The sequence below is a fragment of the Triturus cristatus genome, chromosome 12 (genome assembly GCF_964204655.1).
Source record: "Triturus cristatus chromosome 12, aTriCri1.1, whole genome shotgun sequence".
NCBI classification, from domain to species: domain Eukaryota; kingdom Metazoa; phylum Chordata; class Amphibia; order Caudata; family Salamandridae; genus Triturus; species Triturus cristatus.
Genome location: NC_140595.1, coordinates 148613402 through 148625687, shown reverse-complemented (window position 1 = coordinate 148625687; position 12286 = coordinate 148613402). Strand labels below are relative to the sequence as shown.

At 45.5% G+C, this 12286-nt stretch overlaps 1 protein-coding gene across 1 annotated transcript in view; it reads right to left on the bottom strand.

The window, feature by feature from the left end:
- The window catches only part of LOC146772944 (intelectin-1-like), a 181679-nt gene that overhangs the window by 67080 nt on the left and 102313 nt on the right, over positions 1-12286 (bottom strand). The window contains exon 4 of the mRNA XM_085637043.1: positions 10567-10687. Within this exon, the coding sequence (XP_085493169.1) occupies positions 10567-10687 (121 nt within the window). The remainder of the gene's footprint in view (positions 1-10566; positions 10688-12286) is intronic.

The window sequence follows — 12286 nt, the reverse complement described above, 5'->3', positions numbered from 1 at the left end:
TTGTGTGGTTTCAAAAAGTTGATCAATAGTAGGACCTCCTCAGGTGTAATAGGGGTCTCCAAGGCATCCCTTTGAATCTCAAAAAGCTGCGGTAAGTGGACATGGTCGAGGAGGGTCTCTCCGTCTGAAGTGGGAGTAATATTATAAAGAACCTGTTGGACTTGGCCCTTTTTGCTGGGTCATTCCTAAACTTTTTGCCTTTTCTCTGACATGGTGTTGGTGGTTTTAGGACTCTGGGCACTTTAGCACTGTGGTCCAGTGTAAAGTGCATGCGCTCTCTGTGTACATTTGGTAAGGTTGGTCTGCGCTCCCTTAGGAATGCATTTGGGAATCCTTGATCAGTGTGTCAGTGGTAATTCCTGATATGGGAGGTGCAGCGTGGTCGAGTTTAGTATGTATGGGATTGTAATAATAAATGCAGCGTAATGGTGTGTGCAGATTTATTATGACTATTTGAGAAATGCCACTTTTAGAAGTTGGTATTTCTGTGTGCTATGTGTCTGCCTGCCTGATGTGAATTGCATGTCTGGCTTGTGAGTGACAGGGGCTGGGAGGTGTGTGTGGCTCCAGGAGGGGCAGGGTGAGTCAGCGCTAGGCTGAATGGGACATCTGCAGTGGGAGGAGTAATCCCCTGACTCTGAATAGGACTGTGCCCAGCCTGGACAATGCTGGCTCCGCCCCCTGTGGTGTGTCTGATCACCTAGCCCCCACTTGACAAAGGGAAAGAGGAGCTTGGAAAACAAAGTGCTCCAATTCCCCCCTGAACCAGTTGCATCTGGTTCCCCCAAACCCTGCACTACAGACAAATAGATTGTGTGGTATAAATATAGGGGCTGTGACCCCATGAAGTTGTTCTCTCCTATGCTGTTCTGTGCTTGTTCCTGAACCTGCTGGGGCGTGCTGCTGCTGGGTCCCAGGAGGAACCACCATGAGGGCTGGCCTCCCTGGGCCCAGCCTTGCCCCATGGACCTCTAAAGACTGCTTGAACAATTAGCACCCGGTGAGCGCTTTCTTTTAATTTTCCAAAGAGAGAGGGGAGCATGGGCATCGCAGCGCGGAGCTGCAGCCCTTATGGAGGGAATCCCGACGTGGGGATTCCCCTGCATTTTGCGGATCAAAGCGGAAGTCCACCCCGCTTAAGTGCTTTATTTAAACATGCGGGTGCCCACCCCGCTTCTGGATTATTATTTACGGCGGGTGCCCACCCCGCAGTGTTTGCTTTGGCGGGAGCCCACCCCGCATTGTGCCGCCAAAAGAAAGGAGCCGCCAGACGCTGCGATCGTGGGTCCCGGAAGCCAGACAAGAGCCGTCTGACTGTGGGCGGAGCCGAGGGAAGCCTAGGAAGTGTCCCGGCGAGAAGAGGTAGCGCCGTGATCAGGAAGCCAGCAAACCTGCGCCCGTCTACGCGGGGCTCCCATGAGGAAAGGGAGAGCCCCACATGTGCTGAAGAGCCTCCAGGGTTCCGGTGGCTGAAAGAGAGAGAAGAGGTTCTTTGAGGCATGGCGGGAGTCGGAAACGGCCCAGAGGAGACCAGCGAGTCCCCAGCAGAGAGTCCCGGTGAGTGGGGGCTCCATGTGCACAGTATTGGTGCCTGAGCGGTCCCGCCGTTGCGGGCCGCTCCAACGTTGGGAGCCATTTCATTTACAGTGCCCCAGGGCAGAGCCTCTTTGCTTATTCACAGCTGCACCGCCGTAGCGGGCAGCTGCAACCTTGGCCACAGTTCGGTTGTAGAGTCCCAGTGTGGACTCCTGAGGGCACTAAAGTACCAGTGCCTAATTCTTTATTCCCGAGGGCACAGTGAGTGCCTGTGCTAATTCCTTAGGGGGCATTTGTGTTGTAGGGTCCCTGATTTGGACATAAGAGGCACAGCGGTGCCAGGGCCTTTATTTGATTCCCAGTTGCGCCGCCGTAGCGGGCAACTTCAACGTTTTGCACACATTGGCTCAAAGAAGTTCCTGAGTGGGACATGAGCGGCACAGTCGTGCCAGGGCCTCTATCTGATTCACAGCTGCACGGCAATTAGCGGCAGCTGGAACGTTTAGGCCATCATTCCTTTGGGGGCATTTTGGATGAGATAGGAGTGAGATACACTCCCATGCCCCAGCGCAATGGCACACTTTGGATTCTGCTGCATTGGCAGCCGCCCTGACGTTTTGAACATAGGGCATTTGAGCCCTCTGAGAAGTCCAGTTGGCCAGGGGGACTGTGTGAGATTGATAGGGCGCCAGGCACCACTGTGATGTATTACAATAATTAAGGACAAGGTAGTAATGGAATTAGGTCGCACATCTATTCCCTAGTTGCTAGAACAGTATTCCAAGGTGCCCATCCGGATAGAGAAGCATCCCACTACCTAGGATGCGGAAGTCCACTAGGCCCAGGATATGGTGCTAGTGGCTAGAATAAGCTTTTCAACAGGGTACTATCCCGGCACTCCAAGTACCAAAATCATGTATCACACAGTAAAGTGAAAGGCAAACCATCTGGTCTAGTATAATTAGCAGTTGCAACTTTCCCCACAGTTGTTCCGGAAATAAACAGTACCGTACCAATGAAGTTCAGTCATAATATGTACATAGTTTAATTAACAAATGATATCACATACATGTTTAAAATTAGCATGTAGTAGCAAAATCCAATTGTTTTAACAGAAAAGCATACATAATACAAGAGATGTCAAATATCAGAGTACACAGACAAGTGAAAAGATAACTGAATCAATTCAATATTGTGCCATGATTTTTCAAATAGCACATATGGGTACAGACATATGTAACATACATCAATGTAGAGATTTCAGAACAGCCGACACGTGTTTCGTTACTAATGTAACTTCTTCAAGGCTGTTAGGGTAAAAACAAAAAACCATTTACACACAAACCCTTCTTATAATATTTCCAGTTCAGAGTATCGGAATTAGTCTCAGCATTAGAACCTATTTGACCAAAAGTGGTGAGATATCCAAACAGGCATAGGTACAGTCATATTCACAAAGGACCCCAATACTAGGGTCTAGCCAGAGAGCAGGAGAAATAGATCCAAAACACCATGTCACCCGTCGTGGTAAGTGAGATGAGCCAAAAGGTCAATCAGTAGTAGAAAAAGTGTAAGAATACCATTGGAACCCAAAGTAAAATTTAGCAAGATTGTTTATAGCCCGTTTAGTCAGAAAAAAGGGAGTCTCATAGTTTTACCTTCTATCTAGTTTTGTCGACTAGTAATGAGTAGTATCACGCCATATTATTACCAGGTCTGATGCCAATTCTGGGCAAGGTATACATCGAAATGAGCAAGATGAGTAAGGAGAGTCTATCCGTATTCTGAAATAAAAGTATGAAAGAAAATCACTTTGGGTTCCAATGGTATTCTTACACTTTTTCTACTACTGATTGACCTTTTGGCTCATCTCACTTACCACGACGGGTGACATGGTGTTTTGGATCTATTTCTCCTGCTCTCTGGCTAGACCCTAGTATTGGGGTCCTTTGTGAATATGACTGTACCTATGCCTGTTTGGATATCTCACCACTTTTGGTCAAATAGGTTCTAATGCTGAGACTAATTCCGATACTCTGAACTGGAAATATTATAAGAAGGGTTTGTGTGTAAATGGTTTTTTGTTTTTACCCTAACAGCCTTGAAGAAGTTACATTAGTAACGAAACACGTGTCGGCTGTTCTGAAATCTCTACATTGATGTATGTTACATATGTCTGTACCCATATGTGCTATTTGAAAAATCATGGCACAATATTGAATTGATTCAGTTATCTTTTCACTTGTCTGTGTACTCTGATATTTGACATCTCTTGTATTATGTATGCTTTTCTGTTAAAACAATTGGATTTTGCTACTACATGCTAATTTTAAACATGTATGTGATATCATTTGTTAATTAAACTATGTACATATTATGACTGAACTTCATTGGTACGGTACTGTTTATTTCCGGAACAACTGTGGGGAAAGTTGCAACTGCTAATTATACTAGACCAGATGGTTTGCCTTTCACTTTACTGTGTGATACATGATTTTGGTACTTGGAGTGCCGGGATAGTACCCTGTTGAAAAACCACTGTGATGTATGTGGTGCTAGGAAATGTGATTTACTCACTATGATTTATGCCTATAGTATTTATGTTTAGGAGATCATTCCCTAATCTAAGAGTTCTTCTTATGAGGTTACTGCATAATGTGTTTATGCTTGTGAGGTTATTGTCTAATGCGTTTAGACTTATAAAGTGATTGCATAATGTTTTTATGCTTGTGAGGTTATTGTCTAATGCGTTTAGACTTATGAGGTGATTGCATAATGTGTTTATGCTGGTGAGGTTATGGCATAATGCGTTTATGCTTATGAGGTTGACGCAGAATGCATTTCACGCCTAATGTGATGCTGCTTGCATAATATGAATTATGTTGCAGTATTTTGCCAGCAGTTACTGGTTGTGTTCTACATTTATTATTGGTCCTACATTTATTATGTGTACTTGTGATGGTTCTGACACTGGCCCATTGGCCCTGTCATGTGTCTATAATCCCCTGTAAATATTGCCTAGTGCCAGTTGCCACAATGTATATTGTGTGATTACTATTCTAATGTGTTTATGAGAATACAAAGGCTATTTTTGATATAACCTTGTGTGGAGTCCCTTTTATGGTGTGCCTAGTGGGTTGCTGCTGTGTGTGTGGAGCATAAACGCTTTACACATTTCCTCTTGGATAAGCCTGACTGCTCGTGCCAAGCTACCAAGGGGGTGAGCAGGGGTTATCTTCAGTGTGTACCTCCCTTGCCCTGACTAGAGTGGTGGTTTCTGGCTTTGGCGAAAGCCTTAGCCAACCAGAAATCCCATTTCTAACAGAACCTCATAAAATTAGACGAGTCCCTGTACCATTGAAAATTTCCCAGATATATTACTTTTCTTCTTGCCTCGTTGTGTGCGTACCAGGTGGGTGCCCACCTTTTCACCGCAAAAATATACGTACTTCATAAGGTGTAGCAATGATATCTCCACCTTATTTGAATAATAAATATGTAATTGCTTCCGGGCTGTGATCAGAGATCAGTTGAATTGGAGCAAGGGGCGTTGGAGATGTTCTGCCTCTAATTTCTGGATCTCCGCCTCCAGCTGTTTGACCATCAGTTTGAGCAGCGAATTGTGTTAGGCTGCCGCCACTATAAAGTGACCCCTCAGAATCGCCTAGGAACCAGCCCAATCTCCAGGAATATTGATTCACTCTCCTTCGTTAATCTCAAAAATATTTGTCAATACCAGTACCTATTTCCTGCTGAATAGTGGTGTCCCTCAACAAAGAAGGATGGAGCCGCCAATGGTGGAGATGCCACTCCTGTGTCATTCCCAAATCGATAGGAACGGGTGCATGATCTGAGATGGTTATAAGTTCCATCTCCACAGAGCTGCGCAGTCCAATAAGCGGGTTGTTCAGGAGTATGTTACCAATGTGGGAATGTGTATGGTGGACATGGGAGTATAAGGTAAAGTTAGAGTTCATTCTGTGTTGTTCTGTCTTGGCATCTCGGAGGCCTAGGTCATCTAAGGTCTTTATAAGGTGCTTTGAGAAGGACCCCGGTGTGTCCCATCACCTCCCTCTCTGTCCCTGTGGGGGTCGCACACTATGTTTAAATCCCTAGTGAGGATGATCTCCCCCCTCCTTGACTATCCCCGCTAGACTCTCCAAAAATGGAAGGAGAAAGGAGTCCTGAACTGTATTGGGTACAGATACTGTTGCTATAGTGATGGGTTCTCCCTCCAGTGCGTCCACCAGCACAAAGAATCTGCAGTCTCTGTCTGACTTAATCAAGGAGACCACCAGGGGTAAGTTGTGCCATACATAAATGGCTATATTGGTTTAGTCAGAGCTAAAAAGTAACAAGCCACTGGGTGTGTTTAAACCTCCCCTTGTCACCCCAGATGAGGTGGGTCTCCTAGAGGCAAATTTTATCTGGGTTATAGTTTCAAAGGGGTAGCCACATTGCATCTCACTTATTAGGTAAATTCAACCCCCATACATTAAGTGAGAATACTTGAACTATGAAAATGGAAAAAAAGAAGTGTGTGTAAGCTCATTCTGACTGCCAGAATATGGGCATTGCACAGTGGTGGACACTGTAAAATTCCCTCCCTCCCTAAGTCCCCAAACTTGAAAACCAAAACAGTGTCAGAACGAGGAGGAAGGAGTAAAGCTCCTCCATGGATCAACAGCAAGGAACACTGTGTGTCCTCCACAGCCCTCGATCAGGACCAGGGAGGACCCTCTCCATGGTATGGGTTGGCGTTCCTGAGTCTCACGAAGGCCAATCAGGCAAAGGTCCCCCCCAAGAGAGTATGGGGTCCACCCCCAACCCCGCTAGGCCCTATCCATATCTCGGATGATTGGCTTTCATAGGCCAATATTATATGCTTCCCTGTGGGGACAGGCAGCTTCATGGGCCAGGGGAGGCCATTTTCTAATGCAGGTCCCTTCAGCCCACCAAATAGTCATAATGTCAGTGCTCTGCCCAGCCCCCCCAGGCTGAGAGACAGATTCCAGAAGTCAGCCTCCAGAGTTACCTTAGTTGTCCAGAGGCATGGCCTTTGACCCACAGCGAACAGTTATAGTGAGGTCACATTCAGAAGTTCCCATTAACTCCACACCTATTGGGGTGCTACGCCAGGGTGATACTGGAACTGTTCTTGTTCCCCTTTGTTGGCGATATGATTCCTTGGTTAAACCTCTTTGGCAGCTCAGAATACAAAAAAAGAACAAACTTCTAGTCATTTTGGTGGTTGGTGTTGCATGGACCCTGATCCAGCACTGACCCGGCCGTGTGCATGACTGCATCGCCAGGCATGGTCCAGGGTTTGTAATATTCTTGGATCCGTAGTTCCTGTGGTCCAGTCCTCTGGCAGGCTGTCCAGGGGGAGCCCCACCAGGACTGCAGCTTTCCATGAGTTCATGAGTGTGCAACCCTGGTCTCTGAGTTCAAAGGAGAGACCAAATGGGTGTGTACACCTGTAGCAAATATCATCCTCCTGGAGCTTTTGTGTAACTGGGAGAAACTTGGCTCGTCGATTGGTGACACATTTTGTTATACTGCAGAGGAGTGTTCTTGAAAGCTCACCTCACCTGCTTTCCTAGCATACCATAGAAGTTTTACTTTTTAAGATAAGTAGTAGAACTTGATCAAGACATCTCTTGGTCTTCTTTGCTGAGATTGACATTTCAGTCCTATGTTGTGGACTCGGTCAATCTGAACTTCAGGATTGTCGTTTCCCAGCAGGTATGAAAACATACCAATGAAAAAGAACTCCAGATTGACATTGCGACCACCTCATTGATTCTCATAGGTTCTCGCTTCTTGATCAGTTTTTGAGATCTTCCAACTTATCAATCGGGTGCATACATTTCTCCTCCAATGCTTTGCATCTAGCCGTTTCATCATTCTGTGTTGTTGACACTGCCGCTACTTGCTTTTTAGCATCCAGTATTTGTGGCCTAGTATGTCTACATACGTGTGCAGCTCTGTAATCTTTGTGGCTAAATATAAGCGAAGCTCAGCCAGGCCTGTGGTGTAGTCATGTCTGAACTCTGCTCTGAGCTCTTCTTTGAAGGTTCTGAACGTCTCCACTAAATCTTTTGAGCCATTGCAGTTGTTGAAGCAGCATGTCCTGCTCTGAACACGTATAGATATGCTAGAAGGCCACATCGGGAGGGTGTTTTTGGTTAAAGGAGCATGGAGGGCCTCCCTCCTTTCCTTTCGTCAAATAGTCAATTCTCTGCTCCGTGGGTCTCGTTGTAGTCTCTTGGGTCTTTAATTGCCAGCGGGATGGCACTCTGCCCCTTCTAGCAGCAGGTCCCGTGCCTCATGCCAATGTTCACCAAGGATCATGGCTACTGTTCATGAACCCTCACAGTCCGCCTTCATCTCAGAGAGGGCTGGTCTCTCCATATCTCACAGCTTTAGCCTCACCTTTCCAGCCAGAATGGTGCAATCATGCTAGGGGAGGTTCCACCAGTCAAAGTACATGCAAGAGGGTTGCTGCCATCTAATTCCCCCATGGGGTGGGGTGGCCAATGTGCGGTGTCAACGGCCCAAGTTCTGGGCCCCCCGGGGTAGATCCTGCTAAGGCATGAGGTTCCAGAGAGGCATGGGGTATTTCACTTCAACTTGGCCCCCATCAATCCTCACTTCCCAATCGGGGCTTCCCCGCTTTCTCCTGCTGGCCACCGTTGCCCAAGATTCCCTATCTCATGAGCTATGTCCTACAAGGCATCACCGCTGCACAGTTCGCAGATCTCACCTCCACTTGGGCCTTATGTCTCTTCAAGGTTGGGCAGCAATAACCCTCCTGGTCATGCTACTGGTAAGGCCACTGGACCAGCGCTCGTTTCTTCTGCCCTCATGCCCACTGCGTCACGGCGGCACTTGGTGCTCCCTTAAGCCTTTTCTACAAGTTCCAAGGCCCAACTCCCTCCAGTCCGCCCCACAGAGCAGGAACTCTTCTTAGCCCCCAACACAGTGTTGGGGACTCGGTGTCCATCTCAGATTCAAAGATGGAGCTCGAGGAATGCATGGTTGACTGCATTTGCATTTGGGGCTGCTGGAGCTGTAGCAGGATGCGTCCCAGCGCTCCGCGATCTTGGCCAAACCCCTTAAGAATCTTTTTAACTATCTTTTGCTACCTGAATAACAGTTCAAGGCATAACTTAGGACCCATGGAAGTAGAATATGATCAAAGTGCGGATGCAAGCATAATTAAACCAGTTACTATGGTGCCGCTGTAGCGTCCAGCACTGGCTCCAGGTGCAGTCTTACACAAGCACGCCCTTCTCCTGTGGTGATAGTACTAGGAGCTCTGCCGTGCCACAGTGCTCACCTTGTTTGCTGACCTCACGCTGGCTGGCCCGCCGGTGTTGTCCTTGGTGCCTTTTTTCACAACGACTTGTTAGTCCTGTGTAGGGTTCTACGCTCCCAACTGTTTTCCTGTGTCCTGGTTTCTATCCTGCTATTCTGCTCATTTCCTCCTGCTCCTGTTTCTGCTACCACCAGTATTTTAGTTACCATCTCCAGTTATTACCATCTTCTGGGGATTTTTTGCCAAATTGGCTGTTTCCTCCAGACAGGGCCTTTTCTGGAAGGGACTATATGCTTGGGTAGCTCCAGCGTCGGCAGCATCATGGCTACCCGAAGCGGTTGTCCATACCTCTGGCAGACAAAGACTGCAAGACCTGGGGAGTCTGCTCTCATTGTACTCTAGGGTCCTTAGCCAGGCGTGGTTAGTCTGCGCCTGACAATTACGCCACTAACTTAGGGCAGTGTTTTAAACTTCAGTCCTATATGCCGCGGTATTGAACAATGACCAGGTGAACTAAATACTGGTCACAAAAAACTGGATCCAATATGCAGCTAGTATTTTCGCGACCAGTACCAAATTTTCATTATAGTCCTGCTTTTGTTTTATGTGTGTAATTGCATTTGATCGCATACAATTATTTGTACTTAACTTGTTGGCTCACGTTCACCTTCTGGCCCTGGGAGTTCAAAACCCTTCTGCCAGGCAGTTGCTGCTTGAAGTCACAGGACGAGGATACTTAGGATGTGAATTCTTAACTTGAATAAACCTTTTTAAAGAGACATTGGGGCATTGGATATCTTCTTTACACACCGCCATATTGAACACGGGACAGATAAGCTAAATACCAGTCACAAAAAACTAGCCACAATTTGCAGCCAGTATTTTCGTGACCAGTACCGAATTTTGCAAACTAAGCTATATACTAATCGGTCGGTTCATAAAATTCCGATTCGGAGGGGATTGGATTATGACCCCCTTCATGAATATTGAGGTAGGTCACAAATTGTAATTCACCTCAATTGATCACAGGGATGGTGGGATTCTTGGGTCAGAAGACCACATGTCTGTCATCAACTTTAATTTAAATAAAAGGAACTTTTTTTCAAATACAACCCGTTTTCCTTAAAGGAAGCTCGCTGCATTTAAAAAAGAAAGTTTTTTTAAATAGTTTGTTCGAGAGTTGGTTGTGGTCCCCTGGAACCCCTGCTTATTCTCAAACTATTTTATTTACATTCACAAATGGGTAGAGGTACCAAAGGGATCCCTCCACTTTTGGTGAAAAACATTGACACATCACATACCGATTTGATATTTAGGAGGGAGGTCTACAGCACACCCCTTCCAAATACCGAATCAGTATGAAGTCACAAACCCACTTAAAAAGTCGAGAAAAGTTTACTGATTTCTAAAATAGGGTAACAGCATGGTAAAACAATGTTTGTGGGTGCAAACAGAGCTTCAGACTGTTTGTGACTGTAAACATGCGTAGTGCCAAGTTCTATGTGCCAGCATTCCCAGTTGGATCATGTTTAATTTTATCCATTTCTAATTAACTGTGGTGTACAAGCTTTCTTCAAGAAACAAGACGTGATACAGAGGGTGATCAGAGATGGAAGCATCATAATTGTGTCAAACGAGTGCAAGTTCCATACTATGCTATATATTACAATAAATACATGCATGCATAAATAAATACATAAATATCTTACTATTCCCATTTGGTGAGTAATAATTTCTGACTGCCGCCTCATTTCCTCTGTCGAAAGTAACTGGCTGACTTGGGCCATTATTGGTTAGGCAGGTACCAATGCCATATGTGACTGGGAATGTCTGAAAAAAGGAGGAAGATGTGCAATGAGAACAGGAAGTGCAGCCTTTACAGTAGGATTCTTTGAGTAAGTCTGCGAATGAGCAACTACATCTGTAAAGTGTCTTCTGGAATTATGTACACTGTGCACCAAGGCTGAGGTGTTATTTTCAAAGTTAATCGCCAAATGTTAACACTGTTGAATTAGAGTATTGCATGAAACACTGTAGAACCGCCCAGGGGTATCCCAATGAAACATGGTGATTCTTCAGAAAATTATCCCTGGAAGTTGGAGCGTAATTCCTCCATCATACTATTATTGATTTCCATCCAACACCACAGTCTAAACACAATGGACATCTTGTCACAGTTTTCCTTCTTCAGAACATGAATGACCAAAGTTAAGGTCCACTCCTTAACCAAGTGAACTTTAGGAAGACATACATTTCCATTTAGCTGGCCAGTCAGCCAGTCTGACCTGGTTATCGTTGTGTCCATTCGGATGTATGCCACAGTTAGTGAGGGTTGTTCGAGGGGAGGGATAGAATGGGGGGGACACGCAGTGGAGGTTGGTGGATTCTAAAAGTGGTTGGGATTAAAGGAGCGAGAAAGCACTTCTGAAATTAAGGGGAGTGCTGCTGAGTTTTTCTTTTTGCAAGCCATCCACTCAATTCTGTGACTCTCTTAAAAAAATAATATAGCAGTAAATCAAATTGGCTGCTTCAAAGCAACAATCCCGAAGCGTAGCTTGGGGGGGTGGGGTGTTTGAGATGTTACATCCCGCAATAAATGTAGTTTCGGATAAATAGTTGGGTACAGGCGATTTCAGTTGTGTATGGTGAGCTGTCTGTCGGATTTTGCTTGTGTTACAAACCGTTGTATGTATTTAGCATCCGGAAACTAAAAAGCTAATAAAGAATTACATGAAAGACAACTGTGCTACGTCTAGTAGGACACAACAGATTACACCAAGAATATTTACATACAGAGACAAAAACGCACACACACCCTCTCCCTCTCTCTGTTTTGAAAGTCCTCAAAATGCTGGTTATTTTACAAAATAGTGTTTTCTCTCACTTAGTACCCCTACCAATCCACATCCTTCTCCTTTTCCACTGCCCCTTGGGCCCCACTCATGCACCCTGCATTTCTTATAATCAGGGCTTTAAGTGGAAAAAAAAACCTGGGGGGTGCTCTAAAAGGGGCGGGGCAAATTTCTTAAAGGGGTGTGGCCTATACGAGTAGGGGCGTGGTCTAAATCAAGATAACTAGCATTGTGTGCTTAAGAAAATCATGAAGTCGCATCCAGCAAAGGATAATAAAATAGGCAAAAAGGTATATTTATTAAGTTCCAACTATAAAAAAATTATTGTATCCTCAAGTAGCACAACTGGTGCTATGTTGTAAAGCGCTCTGATACCCAATTCTGGTCAAGTTCGGGCTATATAAAACTCCGTAAAAAAAATAAACTAACAGTGTACTTAGGGGAGGATATTAGCCAACAGTTGTTTGGAGAAAATGTCAATTCAAGACTGGAGCAAACGTAACCATCCCCAGAGAGAAATTCCACAGTAATTGGTGCAAATTTGCCCAAAGTTTGTTCAGCTGGCTTTAAGTGAGCA